A 25,112-nucleotide genomic window follows, 5' to 3' on the forward strand; every position below is an offset into this window, starting at 1 on the left:
TTTCCCTTGAAAAATGTAAACAGCAATGTACCAATGTACTGCCCTCTTTGTTAATAAAATATGCACGGCATGTCATGCTGCCAGAGCAATCTTATGTTTGCAATCTCCTGCCTTTTAGAGAGCCTGAATAACACAGCCTTAATATTGTCTCACAACTCTTCCCCCCCCCTTTAAATAAACTTAGCAACATGAGTGTCTGTTCCAGATAATTGTACTCTGCATAAAACAGTCTGTCAATTCTGGTCAATCTGAACAGCTTTAGAAACCCTCAATTTTAAGTTTTAAAGAAAAAAAAAAAATTAAAACAGAGAAAGTGAAGTCCAACACAGGAGAGATTAGTTTCCAGATTTAGGGAGGGAGAGAAAAAACCAAACAAAACAACCTATGGCAAGTTGGCTACTCAGAATTTATATGCAAACAAACTAATACAGCATTTACAGAGATCAGATTGCTACAAATTAGAACTATTAGGAACTTACCTTGTGCTCATCTCGAAGGTGAGCATCCAGCTCCTCTGTATGTTTGGTCTCATAGTAGCAGAGTTGGCATTTGTAAGGTTTCAGTTCATTGTGCTTCTCTATGTGCTGCTGCAAGCTCTCATCACTGGAGCAGGTAAAGGTACACTTATCACAGCGGAAAACAACTCCCTGCAAGTACTTTGACAGTTTGGAACGGCAGACTTCAATGGGAACGACCCGCTCTTCTGTAGGGACAGGACAACATTCACTTAACAAATTTAATGAAATACGAGGCCCACTTGGGCACTAACGCCCACACAAAGAATAGGATCTGCTATAGGGGAAGGCAGTCCATCTACAAAAGGAGTAAGAGCTAAGCTGAACAGAAAAAAAACACCACAAGACAAAAATTCTTCCTGCTATGACAGGGTTAATCCTTCAAGGCTACAAATGCAGGTGTCCTCACAAATGTAACTTGCCTATTGGGTGAAGAGAATGGGAATGGAAGTTTGGAGGCAAATTAAACTCCACCTGTAAGACAGAGAGGTAGAGCCTGGAAATACAAAACCATCCAAAAAAGTCAGCCAGACCAGAAGTCCATTTTGGTTCAACACTTAATAGGAGGCAGGAACGACTGATAGAAATGTAATTAACAGGGGCACTTCCCAGTGCATCACCTTGCTGGCTCTATAAAAACTGGAGCTGGTATCCTCATCATCACATCTAAAGGTACTCTCTTGGGACTAAGGGGTCAGAAGAAGATCATCATCATGGGCTTTTGCTACTCAACTGGCCTTTTGAACTAGAACAATGAACTTTAGTATTGTCACTTTTTACAGACTGCAGATGAAAGGAGGAGTTTGATCTTCTTTACTGAAGTTAGTGGCAGATTAAAACAAAAGAATAAAAAACGCAGGCCTGAATCTCAGATGGTAGATTTGAAGGCCAGAGGAATCTGAGATGTGGCAATCCACAAATGGATCTGAACCAATGCCCCCTTTTCTATAGTGAGGATGATAATATCACATCCAAAGACAACTATAGAAATACAGCTCTTAGGGCTTCTGGAAGGTGGCAAAAGCTCCACTGTTCATTCGCTTCTGCTGTATCCACATGCCACTACTGCTCACAACATTTTCTTCACAGCCCAACAAAATACTTCATCCTTCTTGGCTACTCCCTGAACACAAAATTATCCTACCTTAGAACTTCCCCTCTGACCATTTAAAAAGTGGAAGTTTTCCCTAAAGCTATACTTTTTTTAAAAAGCTGCAGACTTGTAATTCTTTTCTACACCAACAACTGCTTCTCTAACTATAAAGACAGCAAGTTGCAGACATTCAGGGTAGGTAAAGGGGTGTGTGGGGGAGAATAGGGTCTAGGAGACAACAGAATTTAAACTGCTATTCTGAGGTCATAGGACTTCTTACAAAGTTGTTGCAGCTGTGTGATTTGAGCTCACTGAAATAAGTGATGCAGCTCATTTCAAAAGTAAGTCAAGTAAAGTTTTCAAAAACAGAACTACTAATTACATTATTTGAAAATTCACTTTACCTGTAGCAGCTGGCACAGATCAAAACAGCTAAAATATAGGATGATGCAAATTTTTTAACCTACCAGTGTGGAGTAATGCAGCATTCCCCATTTCACATTAGCAAAATCTATTCTCCCACAATCACACACACACCATCCCAAATGAAAGGCAGTACAACAGTATGAGGAGAGCAACATAAATATTAATTCTAGCCTAAAGCATTTTACTTTCAAGGGATGATTTAAAACTCTTCAATGGTGTATTCCAGTCAGTGAACTTCTTCCAAGCAATGAATTTGTAACTTCAAGGGTTATTCAGATCCACAACCCCACATTTTATAAGGTGATGCTCTCATCTCCAGCCTGCCCCTACAAAGCTCTATTTACTTAATTACTCATTTAGAATGCACTTACATATCTGACAACTCATAAAATTACAGCAAACCATAAAGCCCCATACACAAATTGGAAGAGGTAGCTTCTTTATCCATGTTCAAGTCCAGCTATATCTAAACAAATACTACTGTATATCCCTTCCAAAAAGGTGTCCTGAATTGTGGAACAATTTAGCAAGAGGAGCAATTAAAAAACCACAACAAAATACACACCTAAAAAGTATCATCTCATTTTAAGAAATCAAATCCTTCCATTAGACTGAAATATTCAGGCTAAATGTAATGCAGATCAGAGGTTAAACTAAAAGGCCATTAATGCACTAGGCATTTACAGTACAGTAACTCAAAGCAGATATACATTATTTTGCTCAAGGCATAAAAAAGCCCATGACTCTTATCAGTCCTTAGCTGTAAGGAAAAATCTTTACTCAGCAACACAACATAGCATATAGAAGTTATTTTCTTCCCTTAAACGTAAACCAAGTACGAACAAAACAGGCCTACTATCTAGACACAGACCAATTATCTGGTCATGTTGAGTGTCTGAAAACATGCATTTTTGCCTGCAAATCCAAGCTACAGTCAAAGAACATGCTGAAATTGCAATCCAGTAACTAAAAGCAAGCACAGCACAAAGGGGTCTGCACGTATCAATGAAGCTGTGTGTACAAGGAATAATTCTAGAAACAGCCATGTGCAAGAAATCAGTATATGTAGCAATGAAGCCTTTAGTGAGGTATTAATTAATTAATTTGAAAATGTGACTTTCTTAAAAAATCTTAAACTTATTCAAGAGAAATAGGTATGCTTTCTATTCTCTATCAGGAAAAGAATAAAATTATCACTAAAAGAAGAAAAGATAATGCTGCAAGGATTTTGAAGTAGACCAAATGCTGATCTTTTTAAGTTTATTTAGCCCTGGAAAACATATGTACCGATGTGTTTCAACATGTGTGATAGGAATGCCACTGGAAGGGATAATGAAAACTAATTTAATTGTTTCAGACTAAATTAAAGATCAACACCTCTTCTAGTCACAGAGCAAGAGTTCACCACCTCCTCTGTCTCTCCTCTCCCTAGGCTTGCCTGTCACAACGGTTAGGAAGAACTCAAAAGCCAAACTTCTTTTCACCTACCTGCACAGCAGCTTCTAGCCATGTCAGTCCCCTGCTACAAGCTACCTGTAAGGAGTTTGTGCTCCATCTGTGCCTGGTGAACTGCTTTTACACTGATGAGGTATAAGTGATAACATGGAAGAAGGCTCTGGGAGGCTTCCTGTTTGCCAAAATTCTCAATAGGAAACAAATTTCTTGCTTTATTTTTTCTAACTAGGCATTCAGCCTTCTTGCTGATAATGCTTTAGTCCTATAAAACTTAGCTTCTGTAGCCACTTGTTAAGAGGCAAATACACTCTTCATTTCAAACACATAGTGTTTCACCAAAGATTAGGGGTGCAGCAACTTGGACGTAATGTTAAAAGTCACACAACTGTAAACGTATCATTTTACACAGGGGGAACATTAACTATGAAATGGATCAAATCCTTCACTCTTGATTTTACACACTGCAGCACTCCATCTACCTCAAAACTAACTTTCTTGGGCCACAGCTGAGGGTGCCCTTGTTTCACCAGTGCCATGTCTATAAAAAAGGAAGGCCATCTCAGACTACACTCGCAACAGCTCAGTCTGTCTTTCAGTACATGCTAACTATTGTCAACACTGTCTGCTTCAGTTGCAGCACAATTCAACATAAGAGTATTTTTTAGCTGGATAAAAGTTCCAGAAAGAACTTTAAGGACCTTACTTCCTCTCTTCTGTGGATGCTTGATGCTACAGAAAATCCTCATCCTTTCCTCAGTGGCTTCTGAGCTTCTTTATGAGCTAAAACTCTATCTGCATTAAAACTTCTTTTACTCTGTTTTACCTCTCCCAGCGCTCTAGCAGATGCATCATTATGTCCTTTGCTATCAGCTTTGTTTCAGCAGCACAAAGGCTCTAGGATGGTTTGGGCAACTGAAGCAACAGCTCTACAAAAGAACTAAGTAAGTGACTAAGTGTCCCTTACTCAGGAGGTAACCACCTCCCTGCAATTGGTCAGAAACAGCTCTGTATGGACAGCACAGCTGTTGAGCTCAAGAAGTACTCTTCTGACTTCTGCAACTGGATATTCCCAGTGTCAAGTTGGAATGGTGGAAAAGTATCCTAACTAAGCCCGTCAAGTTCTCCCTCAGCCTGTCTGTGTTTTAAAGGTCTGGCAGTGTGCACTGGAGCCCTGGCACAGCCACAAACCCGAGCACACTTCAGCAGCACTTGGAACTGCATGGTCCCCTGCTCAGGGTTAACTAAACCCTCCTCTGCTCTAAGTGAGGCAATTCAGGATTATGCCCTGAAGCTGAGCAACATCCACACAGTAACACCTTCAAAGACAGGAAGTAAAAGCTAAAGCATCTGCCAAACTCTTACAAACAAATAAAGCAGCTTTGTAACATGCTTTCTGCATGACTGACAGGTCATTTTTCCCAGATGTTCCCTCAGAATACCCCTGCTAGGAGAGAGAAATTTGTATTAACTCTGCTGACCTCACTGCTTTGGTACAAGAAGGACTTTAAGCTACTAACACTGAAAAGTGATATGTTACAAGGAATTATGATAGTGCTTGTCACACCAGGATCTCCTCCAGGAAAAAGATGGCATGCAAAACTTGTGTTTGCTCACCACCAATACCGTACAGTGAAATTCTGCCCAACCTGCAAGCAGGCAGAGTGCCATCCCAACACATGGGTTTGGATTTCGGCAGCCAACAGACCATCTACAAGCATCAAGTGTGATAGCTATGGGCAGGAGTCCCAGCCCAGAGAGCCCAAACAGCTGTCTCTTCTGAGCTAGCAAGCCTGCAGTTAATGGAATACAGAAATCCCTAATCCCACTTTTAGCTGGCTTTAAAAAAAGAACGGAGAGGTGAAGATAGAAAAGGAGTCTTTGAGAAAAACAAAAAGATCATAATTCATTTTTGATCCTAAGAATGCTCAAGAGAAAAAATTCAAGTGAGTAATCAAGGGGTATTTTGGCAACTCTATGGTTAGTTGGTACACCCTGTCACAGAGTTTATTATACCAAGGACTTTATGATAACAAGGACATAAGCAGAAAACAACTCTGGCCTAAATTAGGGCAAGTCTTACTAAACAGGTGTTTGATGACTGTTAACCTCTCTAGAGGAAAAGCTTAAAACCAATTTTAAATCTGCCCTCTTTCAGCACTGGCTAACTGAATTTTACAGGAAATAAATAAGATGCCTCATTTAGAAATTAGACCCAAGATACTCAAGGGCTGATGACTTATTCAACATACTTGTCCTCATGTACAGTGAGGAGAAAATTTAATGATGTACACAGATGGAAAATTTTAATGAAACCAGACTGAAAGACAAGGACATTGTTCAGCATTCCCCTCATCAGATACAGACACATACAGGGATATTGTTACCTCTGTGCAGAACTATATGGTCAATCATGTTGCGTTTATATTTGGTGTGATATAGGCAAAGAGGACAGCGAAGGTCTTTGGGTCCTTCCTCAGGAACTGCCGAATGCCCAGCTTCCACGTGCATAGTAAAAGCAGATCTGTGGAATGGGAGGGAGAGATGGAAGCAGTTAGAAGAAGGTGAGCAGGGAATGATGAAGTGTCATAGCTCTATAAGGGACGTGTTGTGTAAAATGGCACAGATACCACTCAGCCTTGTCTTCACAGTGCTGCATGGCATTTCAGCGGGGCTACTCACATGAGGAACATGTGAGCAGAGATATTTGCAGACTTGTATCCTCAAGTAACAAACATTCATTCTAGCAAGATACTACTTTGCATGGGTTGCTCTACAGTCATATTGCTATAGTTAAGATAGCAAAAGAACTCCCATCTTCCAAGTTCATTATTTGTCTTCAGGCTGAAATATTCAGTGCACTTTCTCTGGCAAAGATTAAAATTTTATCAAGTTGAACAAAACCTGTCAATTGTTCTGGACTTGAAGAAGTGAGGACAGACTTATTTCTGGAGGCAGAAAACACCCTTAACCACCTCTGCCTTTCTAGGACAAGCCCAAAACCAGCTAAAACATTTAGATTCAGGAGTCAAAACAGTCTTGTGTTCACAGGGAGTTTGCACCAAGTTGTTAAGTTTTAAAACATCAGCTATCAGGAATTGAAAACCTAAGACTAGGAATACTTACTAATGCAGAGCAATTAATGAATACTCTACAGTATTTTTAAACAAACAAAAAGAATAAAATCATGCTGTCTTTACAATGTCTGCATATATAAAAGTTGCAAAAGACATGCATACAGAGAAAATTAGCTACACACTTATCTAATCAAAAGCTCAACTACTGAAATTAGAGGCATCTGTAAACTTGGGAAACTTGGTAATTTTTTTCCTAAAGCAGTGGTAAATCTTGCAAAAGCTAAGGAGCTTGCCACACTGAATTAGAGTAAGAAGTATTTCTTGAAGCTCTTCAAGACTGTTACCTTGAACACAAAACAACTTACTAACACAACTGGCTTTGGGCCTAACCCAGTGACCATTCATTCTACAGTTACACTTCCATCAAACTCAGGGAGTACTTTCATACATTTAATTTTCTCTAGTGAGTTGAAGAGGGAGGAGTTTCCCAACCCCCTGTTGTTCTGCTGTGCTTCTAAAAGATGCAAGACTTACTAATCCCTGAATGTCTGACACACCACACGAAAGAACAGTACACCCCCTTATGCAACTATGAAGGTGTTTAAAGCTGCTTGATTTAAGATTATTTCACTGCATTCAGGTAGAAGAAAATGGCACTCACGAGACATGGACTGACTGAATGGACCTGGCAATTGCTGGTATTCCTTAAGACATATAGTAATCAGGATATAAAGCACAAGCAGCAAATTACACCACAGTGGCATCAAGGGGCTGAAGAAACAGCAGCTAGTGACATGTAACTAGACATTGCTCATGTAGATTCTCTCAGTTTTGTGCTCCACATTTGCTTCAACAGAACTCCTCCCCTTTATCCAGTCATACTGGTTATTGTCACCAGACTCCTAAGTAGAATTTAGCAAGCTTTGAGACGTGAAAATGTCAGCTGAGAGCGTTATGCTCAAGGGTCCAGCATATCAGGAAGAAATGCTGAACAGCACAGGTGCACAGGCCTTTATTTTTCCCCTCATGGAACAGCAACTAAAATCACATAGAAGCACTCAGAGCACCAAGTTTTTAAATTTTGCACATCTAATGGCATTTTCTGCAATGTCTCTATATGCTATCAGATATGCTAAAGAATGCTTTGCTTTTCAGCTAAAGAATGGTGGGAGAAATAAAAGCACATGAAAGAGGTTTCTTCATGAGGCAAATTTTCCTGCCTCCCTAGGACACCTGATTGTCTCATGCATGCTTCATGCTGGTTGCACTAGGAAATGACCTTTTGTAAAGAATATTTTCACATAAAGATAGCCCTCTGATTGCCTAGGTTGAGGACAATCTACTACCTGTACCATTTCCTCCAGCAAATAAAACCTACTATAAGGTCTTACTGTGCTTTTGCCTGCAGCAGATGGTACTGGCTGTTGCAGGAGAGAGGAAAATGGATTACATGGATGCTGCTGTGATCTGGCTTGGCTTTTCCTACATTCCTACCCCTGGTCAGCAGTAGCCATGTTTCTATTAGCTACAGCCAGCTCTCAGAGATCTCAGAAGTCTTTTCAAGTGCCAAAAAACCCTTTGGGAGTTCAGTTTATCTGTTTTGCACTGTACTTACTTAAAGCCTGTATAAAAGGAACAGTCTTTGCACTTGAAGAGCTTTTTCCCTCCATGCTTGTCACGGTAATGACGACGAATGCTCTGTATGTAACCCGAGGAGAATTCACAAAATTCACAGTTAAGGATGGCTTCTGTTTTTTCCAGTCCTGCAGCATTCCCAGAAAGTGGGATTGGGCTGATGTTGTTGTTTTTCCTGGCCAAAGCTGCAGACTGGTAGTGGTTCAACTGCTGCTGAACATCAGGTGGCTCAGAGTATGAAGAGTCTGTAGAGAAACAAAGGGAAGTTGTTATTCCAGGTGAATTGACAAATCTTAAAAAGGTCTGAGGCCTGCTCCAGCAGCTGTTGGCATTTTGAAGTAGTTGATCAGGATGTTAGTTTTGAAATTTACTGACAGCTTTCTAAAGGGATTAAGAAAGGAGTGGTGTACCACTTCTTAACCTAATCTAATCTAATCTAATCTAATGTGCATTCTACAATTTAAAAGGTGATTAGTATAAATGATGCTTCTTAGATCTCATTTGGGAGGCAAGAACTGAGAGATTTAAAGTAAAAGTAGTCTAAAAAGAAGTCTGGTTTTAAGGCATTTTTCATTTGTGAAGGTAAAGCACATTAATCATACTGCCAAGTGTTATGTGTTTTGTGCATAAATCAGAGTAGATCCTCCCAAATGTCTCATGCCAGTTTACATTAGATGAAGATCTGGCACAGGATACATGTAAACAGCATATCTAAAAGAGGGTGGGTTATAATAAAAATTCTTCCCTTCCCTGCTTGTTCATGGAATTATTTAAGAAACCCATATCAAAAGTTAACTTTAGCAAAATGATACAATTTTGTCATATTTGAAGCAGTCTTCACAAAAGGTAACCTGAAGATCTCCTCAATGATGACGTTCAAAATTAAGTCATCATTGGAAGAAAAGATATTGAATCATAAATTCCAGTAAAGCAACTTCTAAATCATATTTCCTTAGAAGATGCTAACTTTTGCTCTACTGAGAAAAAGATCTCATTATAAAGATTAATCTGTATAGATGCATCCCTTCTCTAACCCAGGAGAACTTTCTCACATCATTTTAATGGCATGTGAAGAAACAGTCTAGAGATGTCTCAGCACTTAAATGGAAAAATGTAATACTTCAGTTTGATGTCTCATAAAAGGAGGAGGGCAGGGGGGTGGTACTGAACCTCTCCCAACACATTGCTTGAATGTGGAGGTTAGGAATTTATCTGCTTTGTCCGATGTAACCCACAGCTGCCCATGAATGGGACAAATTAAAGCACATTAATAAAGCCCAGATGAATTTCAGTGTAACTTTTCAGGAAAGAGGACAAAAGGCTATCCTCTTAAACCTTCTGGAAGAAGGAAAAAACATCCAAGGGGTGGGGGGAGGGAGGGAAGTCATGATACAAACTGTACCAGTTTTCCAAAGGTAATTCCCTAAGGCTGAGGATATGCAGGAATTCTTTAACACACATACTTGTGGGAACTTAACAGCAACCATTCTAACCAATTAGTACTGAGAAACAAAATGCAAACAAGTCTATTCAGCAATCAATGTGGGGACTTCTTCACCTGTCTTGGAAAGTGCAAAATGCTTTCTTTTCTTACTACCACATTAAGGGGTTATACATGCCCATGAAGTGAAAAACAAACTAACAAAACCAAAAAACCCAAACACACAACAAAACCCAAGGAGAGAAATGTCTCCAGGCTTCCCTGGCTTCAACACCAGGTTTACAGCAAAGACAAAGGTAAAGACATGAAAGATTCTAGTAAAATGAACGAAATAGTTTTTGTGTTTCCTTTCTAAGCCTCCTGAACTCAGGCTGGATTATAATGCACCATTTATCTCGCAGCATTTATCTCTTGTTTCCAGCATTTCTATGGGGGCTGACAAGTGTGTTCCACTGGTCAAATGTCAAAGCCTTCTTTTCCTTGTGTTTGAAACTGGCTGCCCACTTCCTCTACTTTGGCACAGGACAGGCTAGAGGAGCTGCAAACCTCTGCAGAAGCCTCTTCTCCCTCAAAGGCAGCAACTGTGTGCTTGCCCTCTTCTGGAACAGGACTTTTGAGGTCCAAAAGGATGCATAGTTCAGAGCAGATTTTCTGACTTGCATATCTGCAGCCTGACGCCTGGACTAGCGGGTTGAACGTTTCTAAAAGCTCTAAGCACAATTAAGACAGATTTCCTGACATTACAGCCTGAAAAAAGTTCATAGCACTGGAAACAGGTATTTTTGTATGTGTACTAGTCGGGTTACTTGTAGGGCACTGATTAAAGTTTATTTTGTAGCTTACTCTTCACTTTCTCAGGAAGAAAGGATGAAAAATTTCCATCACATCTTTAAGGCTCCTAACCAAAGCCTCAGTGATACCCACTGCAGAGAAAGTTACAGGTTTAAAAACTATTATTTTCATAACAAGGAATTTTTGTTGTTGCTTGGAAGATACACTATAATTCATGAGTTTTTACTTCCTCTATCATCTGGTGTCTATTATTTCAGCTTTCAAACTTTCAGTCAGATATTTATATGCTTCTGTGGAATCTGGTAGGAGAAAACTACCACAGTAGATAGCCACATGTCTGTTTCTACAGAAAAAAACCAACCCAACAACAACCTACAGAGTAGCTTTCCTTGTCATCAGCTATAGCCAAAAGCAGATTCTACTTTTAATATCCGAATTCTTATTTTCTTTCAAACAGGATTCATGTTGGCCACCTTACAATTTTTAGTATATTGCTCCATTACCATCAAGATTGTTATGGTTTTTACAGAAAGAAAAAAAAAAAAGCCACATGAAGAGCTTATACAGTCTTACAATTAAACAATGGTTGCATTCATGTCCCTACCATCCAGTTGTTGCAGCAAAACTGCCAAAAGGTGTCCAGCTCTTTGGCACATGGATGCTCAAGGCTTGCTGGGCACCTTTTGGCAGTGTTGCTGCAACAACTGGATGCTTGGATGTACAAGTGGAGAATGAAGGGGGAGGAGAGCAGAGCTTTTCCTCAGAACTGACCAACAGTTGAGCTATGGCTGTACACAACACACATTCCACCTCAGTCTTGTTTCCTGCACTCAACGCACAAAGGGTTGAGAGCATTCCAGGAAAATGTTAACAAGGTTGGCCTAGAGGATGAAGAGGGTCTAGCCATCCATGTCTGAAAATAGTAAATGGCCTGAGAAGCCTATGTCAAAGTCAGAAAAGAGACGAAAGACCTAAGGAAAGGGAAGAGTTAGAGAACTTGTATTAAGTAATGTAAAACAAGAGGGCAAATAGAAAACAGGAAGGGGGAGAAAATGAAGAAAAGTGGAACATCAGGAAGTACCACTTACATATTAAGCAAAAAAATGTCATTTTTTTCTTTGAACAGCTTTGAGGCAGCACAAGTAAATAAGGATGTTGATAAATGCAATGCAACAAAAGAAACTGAATACTGATTTAAAACAATTGGATAAACAAAAAATAAAGCCCACTCCAAAAACAATGAGATCCATTTTTTAAAGTAAATTTATCAAAAATGAATGGAGGGACTTCACCATGCACTCCAAAAGCAAGGCATGGGATGATCTGACATAAAAGGAAGGACACCAATAGTCATGCCAAGAGGCAAAAATTAAAGAGTAATTGATGTAGTCAAAAACAGAAGAACAGCAGCAATGAGGGAGATTTCAATTTTCAGATTTCATGTATCACATCTACCTACAGACTACCTGTGTAGGAAAAATAACAAGGTTAGTAAGTAGTGTAATCCCTGGCAGCACCTATAGATCTAAAAGACCACAGAATCTACACTCAGTATACAACAGCATTCTCATATGCAAATGCAAAAATGAAAGCAGTGGTTATGACTGTCCACATGGTGCCCCATCCACATGGTCATATCTAAATTACTACTGCATGCTGTTAATAATCCTTAAGTAAGTCTCATAGTGTCTCTGTGTGAGGTAAAGAAAGACAGTATTTCCAGAGTGCCTAAACCACATAAATACCTTGTAAGTGATGTTGCCATCCCAAAAATTTTATTCAGAGTATGGACACAAAGATTGGCACAGTAAGTCTATCAGTACTACAAGTTGCTACCTCATCCAGAAGACCATTCACAGTCTCTACTACAACACAATGCATTAGTGAAAATGCAGTTTAATACACACCTGCATAACCTGGGATCATGCACTAGGGAAAAAAATACACAGTGGAAACCCACCACAAAAGCAAAATAAAGATCCAAGTTTTAATTCATCTTCTGCAGCATGTAGTATATGTTTCAGGTACCTTAAAAGACAACAGCAAAATACACTAAAACAAGCCATCTAAACCAAACACCAACAGACCAGAAAACCATCTGAACATGTCTAAGCAAGAGCTGCTGGGCAGCAGTTGAGAAACCAAAGGAAAAATATCTATTAAAGGAAAGAAGTTAGACCACTGCTTCACCCTTTGAGGGTGAACAGAACCAAACATATAAAATACAAGTATTTGTATGCCTGCACAGTGAGTGATAGGGATGGAGGGAGAAACACTGTTCAGGAAAAGCAACTGTTTGAGTACACTGTAAAGCAAGCTTATTGTATTTACAAACCAGTAATAATTGAGTAGCTCAATGACCAGAAGGAGACAGTAGAAGACAAAAATGAAGACACAACAATTTCCTGGTATATCCACACAAAAAAACCAATTCAAGTCAGAAGAGATCAGCGTTTGCATGACAATGAAACTGTGGAAGGGCATGTTTGGCTCCTGAGATTTAAAAATAAATAGTATAAAGAGCAAAAAGAGCTTGAAACAGTTTTGAGGAAAAAAATCTAATGTAGCAACAGTGTAGGCCTAGGACATTATGGACTAAAAGGAAAATACTTGGAATGTTTTTTGATTTTCTCTGAATTTCTTCACATAAAGAGAGTATTTCTATGAAGAATGACACAGAAATTCCAAGGAATTAAGAAAAGCAGCAGACAAATTGTTTCCTCTGGATGTCACATATTTGTGAAATTAAATCAAGATGCAATACTACGTTTAAAAATGTATGACCAAAAGCATGTAGGATATAAATAATGAGGAGAATTGTTATTATTTTAAAAGACATCAGATAAGGCTTAGAGTCAAACCTATGGCATTTACGAACACAGTCCCTTCTGAAATCCTATGAAACTCAAAATTACTGTCTCACTGAATGGTAGGATAACATATAGTCTTGAATGGCAACAGCTTGAAAAGTGGGAAGGTGGCAAAGCAGGGTGTCATACAAAGACTACACACATTTGTTCATTTTATGCCATGCAGCATTGACCTGGAAGGAAGAGTATGTGGGAGGGTGAAATGTTCTGGCAGTAAATTAAACTGAGGGGAGGGGCAGATAGAAGAAACTGAGATTCAGGGGGATGCAGCAGAACATTCACAAAGAAGCTGAGAAAACCATACAGGATAAGGAAGTTTTACTCACTGCATGTTTAAAAACAGAGTGTGAACCTACTCTTCTATATAAATTCTGAATTCCCATAAAGAACTCTGACATTGCTAGGATGTTGTTAACAAGATGAAACAGAAGCAAACTTTTGCATACTCTGAAAGACCGAAGAATAGAGTAATCACAGAGTAATAAAATTGCCATTTAAAGGACTTCCACCCAAAAAATACCCCAGAAAACCTTGTGGGAGGAATTTATTTCAGCATCATCCATAAAGCCCAATTTTTTTATCATTTTGGGCCAGATTTTGTGAGAAAGATATTACATACATGTCTAAGGCTCAGAAGAGGGCAACTAGAAAGACAGATGGACTGTGAAATCTTGCTTATTTATAAGAGATGAGATTCTATATCCGTATTCCTTTATACCTTTTAATTTCCTTCTGAGTTATGTGCATACCTATCTCTGAATGGAACTGAAAAAGAATATATGCTATGCAGCTTGCTGTGCTAATAGGAAAATAATCTCAAAGGGACATAAATGTCATTTAAGAAGAAAATAATAAATAATTTTATCATCTACATTCCTTTACACGGAGAGTCTTCACACTGCTTCCTATTGAAGAATCTTTTGAGTTTCATAGTTGAGATAAAGGAGAGAATGGCTATAATACTCTTTTATAAGATGATGCAAAGGAAAGCAGTAAGCATTGTATAATTCTTTAGAAGAAAAACTCATTAGGAAAGAATAAGGTAATTGGTAAAATAAGTTATATCATATTATTTCCATCATAGAGAAGGATCATTCCGAGAGCTTCCCATGCCGTCCTGTTTTTTATCCAGTGCTTCTAGGAAGATTTCAAGACAGGCACAACATGGTCATGACCACTGCCTGCTTCTTTACCCTGCTCTGCTAGTGCTGTGATTTGCAAGGATCAGTTTTAGAGGTCAGGAAAAACATCATCCTATACTCATTTAATTTCTAGTTATCCCTTCTTTTCATCCATCCTCTTTACAACAAATATTCTTTCCTGGCTTCAACTTTATTTAACTTTTCTATGGTTTTTTAGGTGACTTGGCCTCTTACTAGTCACATTCAGACTGCACACAGCCCTCTCAGTATAAACTGGACTCTCAGTACTGCTCTACCACTTGCAAGCTTTGGAACACCAGTGCCAAGCCACTACAGCTTTTCAGCCCCACCAGTTGCTTTGTCCATTGCTATTTTCACTTACAACACAGAGATTATGCCATGAGGAGCACATAGTGTTTCTCTTCCTCTGGCATTCATGTTATCTCACCTCTGTTTATCCACTGCCTTCTGATTAAAAAATGCTGCAGGCTACGAATCTGTTGCCACTGGCTTATACTAGGTGAACAGTTCAAACGGTCGTGTTTCAACCCTATGTTTTTACCATTTGTTATTCAATGAATAGATTTCTATTGTCTAAAACCCAAGACTTTTGTTACATGTCGAAACACTGGGATCTCCATGTGCTTATCTGTTTCTATAAAATGCATACAATAAAAGTTCTCTAGCTACTTCTTAGCCTGTTGAGCTAAACTCAAACCACATGAATGGAAGTGCACTTACAGAAAAGATGAACACAACAGATCTGTAAATAGCTGTAGCAAGATGATGACTTAACCAATCTGTCAAAAGGCCTTACTGGTAACATGTTCTTTTCTGAATTTACAAAGATTTCCTACCTTGATTGATTCTTCACTCAGACAATAACACACTGACCAATTTAAATTTTTTTGGCACTGGTAACAGAATCATCCTCATGCTACTATGCTCCATGATTTCCTTCTTGTTTTTAAGGGCAGTTCATAAGGTACTTCCCAGAGCACTCCACATTTCCTTCCCTATTGCTATGGTCCTTTTAAGTATTTGCATTAATGCAAACACATAGCCACAAATTCACATGATGCTATTGCCTAAATGCTCACTTGCCTCTAAGCTTGAAAGGACAAGGGGAAAGAAGTCCAGCTTTATAAAGTGTTGCATTTTTGCATTTTGCTTTAAAACTGGCCCTAAAATTACAGTGATGATACATGGGTACCAAGGATCCATTCTAATCTTAGAGGTCAGGAACGTGTAATTTGTTTTGGTGACCTCCAGCATACACCTTGACATTATTATTATTACGGCCAACAAAAAAACCTCATCTCTACCACCAGTTACAAGTGATCTCAGATCACTTCAGGTAGTATTTTCAAACATTGGTACCCTGATTATTTTTTTTTTTACATTGGCAGTAACAATGCCCCTTAAAAATGAAATAAAACCAGCTGCTTAAATGTCAAACTTTGATCTGTCAACTATGATGATGGAATACGCCCATTTCGACAGAGCTAAAATGGGCAAAGGAGTTTTACCTCTCTGTGAAGCAGCAAATCCCTCTAGCAGGTTTTCGATCAACAGAAAGTAACTGGAGTCTCAGGGGACAGGGACAACATCAGTTAGTGTACACAAGAAGGCTACTAGCATGTGGGAATGATAGCCTTAAGAAATACTGTCTTGCACAGCACTGGTCAAGTCATACCATGTACTCCTTCACAGCAATAGCATTGTTTTTATGCTGTATAGAGTGATCACAAATTCAACAGACAGCAGCAGTATGTAAGAGCTGAGAGCATTACCTATCACTTTGACCCCTAATCTGAACATAAAAATCAGACCCAAAAGAAAGCAAAAACCTCAGGGGAAAAAACCCCCACATATATATATAAAAACCAGCAGGATACCCTTCTTTCTTTCCCACATGAGTGGAATTGGGTCATTTCTGTCTGTCTGGAAGAAATCCAGAAGATGTTTCTTCCTTCATTTATTACTTGATCCACCCAAACAACTATTTCTGTCTTCTCTCTACCCTCGGCAATTCTTTCAGTATCACATCAATTCTGTCTTAGCAAGCTGGCCAAATCTATACAAAGACTGGCAGCAACCTTCTCCCAGCTGCATGAGTTCCTGTCTCCATCCTGTTGAATCTCCATTTTTTGCTTTACCCATTCAGTTCAAGCACAAAAAGCTCAGGATCAGAAAAGAGCACAACGAACAGCAAGTTGACACCCCCCTGAGCACAGCCAGTAGCAGAATAAACATATCCCTCTGTTCCACTAGCCACAAAACTCTTCTCAACACACTGTAGGAAAAGGCCAAAAGCCAAATAACTATGCACCAGTGGAAGTGAGCTGCAGAGAACAAGGTCATCCCCAGTGCTCTAGGTCCTTGAAACAGTGAGGAGTTTGTTCAGTAAACTTGGGACGTGAACAAGCCCTGCACTTGTTTCACCAGTCCGTGACAATTTGATGCAGTAGGGAAGTTCCCATCTGATCCAATATCTGATAATTACTTTAACACTGACCAGAAGAAGTAAGACACCAACAAGTACCAGAGAGTTTTAACAAGCACTGGCAGGCATTGTGGCCACTGGCAGCACCTCTGGGACAGAAAGACAGACAAAGTCTGAGGGTAAAGCACAGAGTTGCTCTAGGTTACAGAAGGAAGAAACATGGCTAGGGGGAGAAAAAGCAGCCTGCAAAGAATAAGGGTTAATCTCATACTTAAAGAGTGAGAAGATGCAGCACCACAAAAGCAGGCAGAACAAGTAGACAACTCTTTGCAGCCTGACAGTAACTAGAAAAGCACTAGAGGCATCTTCTGTTCTGCAGTATGCAGATCACCATCTTGCATCCTTAGCATAGATGCTATCCTTCCTACTCACCTTACAATTAAAGCAATCAGGTATTCAAGCTTTGCCTGAATTTGCCCTGTAGTCATGACTAGCTCTCTGCCTACCCAGTCAAACAACAATGAAATAAAAGGTTCCTCAAACCTCAAAAGAGTGGGGTCCCAGCCCTTCCTCCTGGAAAAATACAAACTCCAAACTGAAAGCAAAGAAAAGGGTCTTATTCTGCCCTGATACAAGGTTTATGGGCTGTGAGGACTTTGACCATTGTGGTCTGCCCCAAAGCTGCAGCAGCTGTAAAACACTAAGACACAGTAGCAACAATGAGAGCAACAATGAGAGAGAAATGGCACCAAAGGTGAAGAGTGACCATCTTAGAAACTTTCTAACTAGATTGGAAGGTTAGAAAATATCCCTTACCAAGAGAAACTGTGCACATGACTAGAAATAAACAAGTCAGCCAAAAACTATGGGGCAGATAAAAAAAAAAAAATAAAAAAAAATCAGAGGTAGTACATCTAAGCATATGGAAAGCACACCTCTTTTCTCAAAGGTGGGAGGAAGAGGAAGGGAGACCTATGGCTCTGGGGCAGAGTGGATCACTTTAACAATCCTGTCTCATTGGCACCGGCTGAGATAATTTTGCTGGAAAGGCTTCTTGCTTCCCACTGTTCTCCTCTCCTTCTGGTAGTACCTGAAACTGCTTTAGCAAACCTGCTGAAGGTTCTCTGTATCCTTCAGGATTTCATCTGTCAAATGACATAGAAGACTGTCCTGGTTTGAGCCAGGAAAGAACCAGCACTCTTTTAGTAATTTAACTTTTCAGTTAAGTCTCTTCCAAGTAACTGCACTAGCTGAAGTTAGTGTGTCATGTTTCTCAGTCACTGCCTGCTTCTACGACTGATAACACTCTATGTTTATAGTTACTCCTGGAGAATGGTATGCAGAACCAAGGCCACTACTTGGTTCTGACAAACATACTATGCTCCAGAAACAAAAGGGAGTAATGGGGGTCACACCTGCAACCCTCCTTTGGGGAGGAGCAGACCAGACAGGTGACCAAAACTGGCCAAATAAAGTATTCCATGCCATTATGGGTCATACTGAGTATAAAACTGAGATATCACAAAGGTCAAGCTCCCTCTTCGGCCATCTGCCTTCAATCCCAATATGTGCACTCCTGGATCCATGTGTTTCTGCATCCAGCACCCGACTGCTGCTGACACGAGGAGACCAGTGCAGGACTTTCCCAGGGCTGTCCCTGCAGCCTTGGTGGTGATGTGAGAATTACTGGGGGAGAGCGTGATAGTGGGTTTTGTATGTATTTGTATACATTCCATTTTTCTTTTGCATCATTGCAATTTTATTAAAGCTATGTAGCTTAGTTTCAAACTCGTAAGTCTCCCTCCCTTATTCTCTTTCCTTTCCCCTTCTGGGAAGTGAGAGGGGTAGATAGAGAGTATCTGTCATTTGTTCAATTACCAGCCCAGTATTGACACAGATTGTGATAATGTATTATCTACTTTGAAAAAGTCTACAGAAGTGGGAAGGCACTCACAATTCTTAGCAGTCCCAGGAACAAAACTCAGGCAGTTTTGTACCCAGCCTAGCTCTGGCAAAGCAAGCCAGATGTATTTATACTTCAGTCTCTAAATGAGGCAAAGTTCTTTTCCACTGGCAAAGGCTAAAGTTCAGAAAAAACTGGAACAGGGCACTGGGTGTTGCACTTAGTTTTCAACGCATTTCCTGCTGCAAGTAATTAAATTTAATGAAGATGTTGACATACCTAGTACTGACATAATCTAGTTCTGACCCTGCATGTGTTTTGTGATCTGTGCTGGTATTACTGATAGATCCTGTTTGGCTTGCACGACAATGTAAAACATAATTATTGAGTTTCAAGGACACACATCAAGTGTGCTGCTTTCTACATTTCAAGAACTGGTTACTACTAAAAAGGAATGATCTTGTACAATAGCAGCATGACTGAGAAGACGTTTGAAGCCACATTCAGATCTGTCTAGTTTATCACCTGACTTTACTGTTTAACAATTCTATTTTCTTATCAGTAAAATTTAAAAACTATTATTTTGAATTACTGCACACAGTCATGATCCAAAAAAACCTGAGGTTCCAAATCTGCCAATCCTATAAATAGAGTAGCACTCTGCTCTACAAAGAGCAGAAGAGCCAAAGGCGTTATTTTCACAAAAATAAAGATCTACTCAAAAAAACAGTAGTACTAGCCAGGGCAATTTAGGACAAGTATTTTACATGTTCCCAAGAATCTTCTGCTGAGGGTGAGGTAGTAACAAAAATTATAATTTATCAATCTATTGAGACATTCTGCTTTATGGGCTTTATGACAATAGGTTGCACTCCCAGATTTATCTAGTTTATAAAAAGGATGCAGTCCACTACTTCCATAGCCCTTGAATACAAGCAAACATGCATAGCACCAGTAGTTACACAGGTAGTATTTGTTGCCACACGCTTGCTCCTTAGCTGATCATCACTTTGCAAGTAACATGTTGCTAATATTCCTATTCATATTTTCTGGTGTTCTGTCACCAATTTTTGTGTCTCTGCGCTGCTTCCAACTCTTCCTCACTGAAATAAGACAGTAGCCTTTTAATGTTATGCTTTGAAAATGTAGGTTGTGGTATTGCATTGCTGTGCACCCAAGTCAAAAGGGATGGAGCTGGCCCTACACAGTGCAACACTGGAAACACTTCTCTGTGACACACACTGCACCACAGGATGCTGGTATCATCCATACAACCCTTCTCGATAGAGATTAACATGAATTTAACTATCAGTTCTCACAAATACTGTGAAAGATCACAGAAACAGATCTTGTTAGGGATTCACCCAATCCACACAGCAGTTGTAGTATTTCAATTTACACTGTATTTTTACTGTGTAAATGCTCTGGTGTGTTCAGTCACATTTCAGTGTAAAGGGCAAGTAAGTAAGTAAATTCAAACACACAAAACCCCCAACTACACTAATGCAAATAAATACTCAAACACTACGATTTCTTTCTTGCAAGAGGAAACGGCGATCAGGTGTGAGTAGAAGGCTGAGGTACTTACTGTCGTCTTTGCCTCAATTTTTAGTAGTAGAACCAGTTGTTTGCCTGGGTACCCAGTCCCCTAAGCTGGAAGACAGGGATGGGAGCTGAATGAAGATCCCATTACCCAAGAGGAGATGGTTAGTGGCCTGTTGCACAACTTAGTTACACAGAAGTCTATAGGGCTGGATGGGATCCACTCAAGAGTATTGAAGGAGCTGGCAGAAATGCTCACCAAACCACTTTCCCTCAGTTACCAGCAGTCCTGGCTAACCACAGAGGTCCCAGTAGACTGGAGACTGGCAATGTGACACAGATCTACCCAAAGAGCTAGAAGGAGGATCCAAAGAATTACAGGCCTATCAGTCTGAACCTGGTGCCAGGAAAGGCTATGGAGCAGATAATTTTGAGTGCCATTATGCAGCACATGGAGGACAACCAGGTGATCAGGTCCAGTCAGAATGGGTTCATGAAGGCCAAGTAGGTCATGCTTGATAAATCTAATCTTCTATGACAGGGTGACCTGCTTAGTGGATGAAGGAAAGGCTGTGGATGTTGTTTCCCTGGACTTGAGTAAAGCCTTTGACACTCCCACAGCATTGTCCTGGAGAAACTGGCTGCTCATTGCTTGGACAGCTGCACTCTTCACTGGCCCAAAGAGTTGTGATGAATGGTTAAATCCAGCTGCTGGCTGGTCACAAGTGGTGTGTGGTTTTATCCAGGCCTCAGTGTTGAGGCCAGTTCTCTTTAATCTCTTCATTAGTGATCTGGACAAGGGGATTGAGTGCACCCTCAGTACATCTGTACCAGACTGGGTGGGAGTGTTGATCTACCTGAGGGCAGGAAGGCTCTACCGAGGGAAGTGGACAGGCTGGATCAATGGGCTAATGCCAATTATGTGAGGTTCAACAAGGCCAAGTGCTGAATCCTGCACTTTGTTTCACAACAACCCCATGCCTGGGGCAGGGTAGCTGGAAAGCTGCCCTGTGGAAGAGGACCTCAAGGTGCTGAATGAAAGGTGGCTGAATATGAGGCAGCAGTGTGCGCAGGTGGCCAAGAAGGCCAACGGCACCCTGGCTTGTATTAGAAATAGTGTGGCCAGCACGACCAGGGAAGTGATCATCCCCCTGTACTCAGCACTGGTGAAGACACACCTTGAGTTCTGTATTCAGTTCTGGGCCCCTCGCTACAGGAAAGACATGGAGTTGTTGGAGAGTCCAGAAAAGAGCCATGAAGCCGGAGAAAGGTCTAGAGAACAAGTCTTATCAGGAGCATCTGAAAGAACTGGGGTTATTTGGTCTGGAGGAAAGGAAGCTGAGGGGAGACCTTATCAGTCTCTACAACTACCTGAAAGGAGGTTGCAGCAAGGTAAGGGTTGGTTTATCTTCCCTAGTAATAATCAACAAGTCAAGAGGAAAGGGGCTGAATTTCTGCCAGGGGAGGTTTAGATTGGATCTTAGAATAAACTTCTTCACTGAAAGGGTAATTAAACACTGGAACAGGCTGCCAAGGGAGGTGATTGAATCACCTGGAGGTGTTCAAAAGATGTGTAGATTTGGTGCTTAGGAATATGGTTTAGCACTGGACTTGTTAGAGTTAGATTAATGGTTGGACTCAAAGATCTTAAAGGTCTTTTCCAACCAGAACAATTCCGTGATTCTGTGAAAAACAGCAGTAAACTATCAGGAGAGCAAAAGAACGTCTTACCACGATGGCAATTGTGTAATTTCAACAAGAATTGGAAAGCACAAACCATTCAGTGCCCCTGTGCTAGAAAAGCTGCACTGGCGATAAACATTTGCCATTTTTCTGTGGCTGTTAGAAAAAACACTCCCAAAACAGAAGTCAGATTGGGATAAAATTAAATCAGGTTCCTTACTTATCAAGATAGGCTGACAGCACTGAGGTTGTTCAGCCTGGAGAAGAGAAGACTCTAGGGAGACCTCATAGCAGCTTTTCAGTAGCTGAAGGGGGTCTACAGGGAACCTGGAGAGAGACTTTTTACAAGGGCAGTTAGCAAAAGGACAAGCAGTAATGGCCTTAAACAAGCAGACGGTAGATTTTGGCTAGACATCAGGAAGAAATTCTTCACTATGTAGGGTAGTGAGACACTGGTACACGTTGTCCAGGGAAGTTCTGCCTGCCCCCTATCTGGACGTGTTCAAGGCCAGGTTGGTTTGAAGCTTGTTTTTTTTATTTATTCCCTTCTAAAAAAAGAAAAATAAATGGTGTCATAAGAGCAGCCATCATTAACTTGACTGTTAATATGATTATTATAACACCTGTACTTGTCTGACTAGTGGTGGGGGCTTCTATTACTGTCCAAGTAACTTAAACATTATCTGTTTAAAGATGATAAAACTAATTGAGACAAATTCTGCGTTGATTTCAGACTGCAGTATAGATCTAGGTAACGGAGTCAACCTCATGAAATGTGTTAACACAGTCATCATTTTATGCATTTTTGGGAAAAGTTCCTAAAGGCTAAAAACTATCTTCTACTGGGAGTCTAAGCTCTACTTTAACTTCACCAATCATGACTTTGAGCTCCTTGGACAAGAAAAAAAAGGAGTAAAGGAATGATAATTCCCAAATTAAAACATTGTCCTTCTGTATCTCTCAACATACCATTGCTACAAAAAAATTTCAAACACACAGGGAAGACAGCCACTGAAAATTATTCTCCATTTCTTATTCAGTAATGCAACATTTTTTAAAAAAACAATTAAAAAACCCAGAAGAATACATCACAAGGTGTACACTACATGTTGAATTAGTTTAAGCTAGCATTAGCAAAAATAAAAGCTCATTTACTAGGTCTTCATTGCACTGTTCCAGACAGCCCTTTGACAAAAGGTAGTCTGAGAGCAGCTGGTCAAAATCTTTTAATCTGATCCCAGAAGTGACATGGTGAACCACAAAAATACTAGTCCTATCTCTTTCTTCAATAAGGTATTTCTGTGATTATTACTTTTTTTCTTTAAATTCCTTTCTGCCATTTTCTGAGCTTATTTCTTATCTTTCACTCCTTTTCACTTCACATTTTCTTCAGGTGTGGAAGGAAAGAAGGGAAGATGTGAGGACAAAAATGCTGCAAAATGATTACCGATAATATTTACAGCCCATCCTTAGTTTGCCAGCAATCCAAGCAATACAGCAACAACAACAACTCCTAAGAATGTCTCAAACTTCTGGAGAAATAGGTATTTTTTGCCCTTTTCTAATACACCCTCCATTCATCCCAGTTCCTTGAACATCTGCAGGTCTCAAGCTTTCATTTATAGTCATCTACATTCTCCTCCTCTCAATGCAACTCATCCAGGAATCAAACATTTTTCTCCAAGACCATCTCTTCTCTTAATTGGCAGGAAGTGACGCCCAAAACATGCCTCATAAGCTACCACCTAAAAAGCTTCAACTTTTGCTATGATACCACACAGCACCTCTTCTATGAATCTGCAATTTCTCTGTTAACAGTGTCCCTTCCTCTGCTGCTTTCCAAGTATCTTCTGCATACTCTTCCAGTACAAGGGGATTAACAGCTTTCAAACAAAGCATGGAAAATAAAACCATTCTCAGAGTCTCCTTTCTGTAGATGCAGCTTAATATCTGAAGGTACTTTTGGTGTCCTCTGTAGCAAGGACAAGAAGAATAATTACTTTTTTTCTATTATTACAGGTTCACATTTTAAGCTTAATCATGTGGTTTCACTAAGTCCTCTACTAACAAGATAGAAGGGTATTTTTCAGGAGCATGGATGGAATTAGATGATCTGTTTCCCACTTGCTATCAACAGAAGCTCTGCCTTGGAAATTTTTGTACAATTTAAATCTCTGCTAAGAAGTTAAGCCAGCACTGACATATTCCAAAGTCTACTGGTGACAGGACAAGCTAATGTAGAATGAACTGGCGAGGATCTAGAGCAGGCCACTTCCTATAGCACTGTGTTTACTCTTGGTCTTGATGCAACTTCTGTTTTTTCTTAATGATCAAATGAATCTGCTTTTTGGGCAAGCTGCCTGCTCTATTTATTTTAAAAAAATTTTTGTAATAGAAATATTAAGTGGCACCTTAGACAATTAAATTAAACAGGAGTGTGGTTCTTGGAGGTGTGGTGGGCGTATGAGGCTGCAAGGTTGACAATGCGGGGTCTTGGTAGTGTCAGTGCTTTCCCATGCACTTTCAAGGAGTGCTCTTTCAGCTGGCTGATTGTCATGGTGGAAAATGAGCAGGAGGAACATTTGTAGGCATGTTCACCTGGGTGAGCGAAATACAGGCAAGTCATCAGCTCACAAAAGAAACAAAATGGGGCCCCCATACTTCTCTTACTGAACTCAGCAGTAAAATTCCCGTGGACTCTTCAGCGAAAGTCTGATCCCAAAGAAAACAAGCTATGCATGTCTCCTTGTTGAAGCAGTCGAGAGTCTGTAGGTCTAGACACCTGCTTTGGACCAAAAAATCACTTTCTTACAACTGCAGATCCTTGTAAAGTGACCAATGTTTAAAAATCAGAGACCAGACTCTTAGCATGCCTGTGTTGCATGGTATGAGAAGAAAACAGACTCTGGAATGAAAATGGAGTCACTTAACTATAGCACTTCCAAATTTTTTTGGGAGCACAGCAACTAGAGAGGGTGAAGCAATCTGTTTCTGCATGCAGCACATCCAGAGGCCATTATTAATGAAGAAAGGACACTACAAAATGCTAAAAAAGGTCCCTCTAGAAAAACAGAAAAAAAAATGTGGAGGGAAAG

At 40.0% G+C, this 25,112-nt stretch overlaps 1 protein-coding gene across 1 annotated transcript in view; it reads right to left on the bottom strand.

Annotated features, from left to right (window-relative positions):
* ZNF462 (zinc finger protein 462) overlaps positions 1-25,112 on the bottom strand; it is a 53,080-nt gene that overhangs the window by 9,447 nt on the left and 18,521 nt on the right. The window contains exons 6-11 of the mRNA XM_009998169.1: positions 24,449-24,615; positions 16,603-16,739; positions 16,237-16,256; positions 8,179-8,443; positions 5,874-6,010; positions 480-703 (exon numbers count right to left, since the gene is read on the bottom strand). Of these exons, the coding sequence (XP_009996471.1) occupies positions 480-703; positions 5,874-6,010; positions 8,179-8,443; positions 16,237-16,256; positions 16,603-16,739; positions 24,449-24,615 (950 nt within the window). The remainder of the gene's footprint in view (positions 1-479; positions 704-5,873; positions 6,011-8,178; positions 8,444-16,236; positions 16,257-16,602; positions 16,740-24,448; positions 24,616-25,112) is intronic.

This window comes from Chaetura pelagica, unplaced genomic scaffold, assembly GCF_000747805.2.
Source record: "Chaetura pelagica isolate M959 unplaced genomic scaffold, ChaPel_1.0 scaffold145, whole genome shotgun sequence".
Taxonomy (NCBI): Eukaryota; Metazoa; Chordata; class Aves; order Apodiformes; family Apodidae; genus Chaetura; species Chaetura pelagica.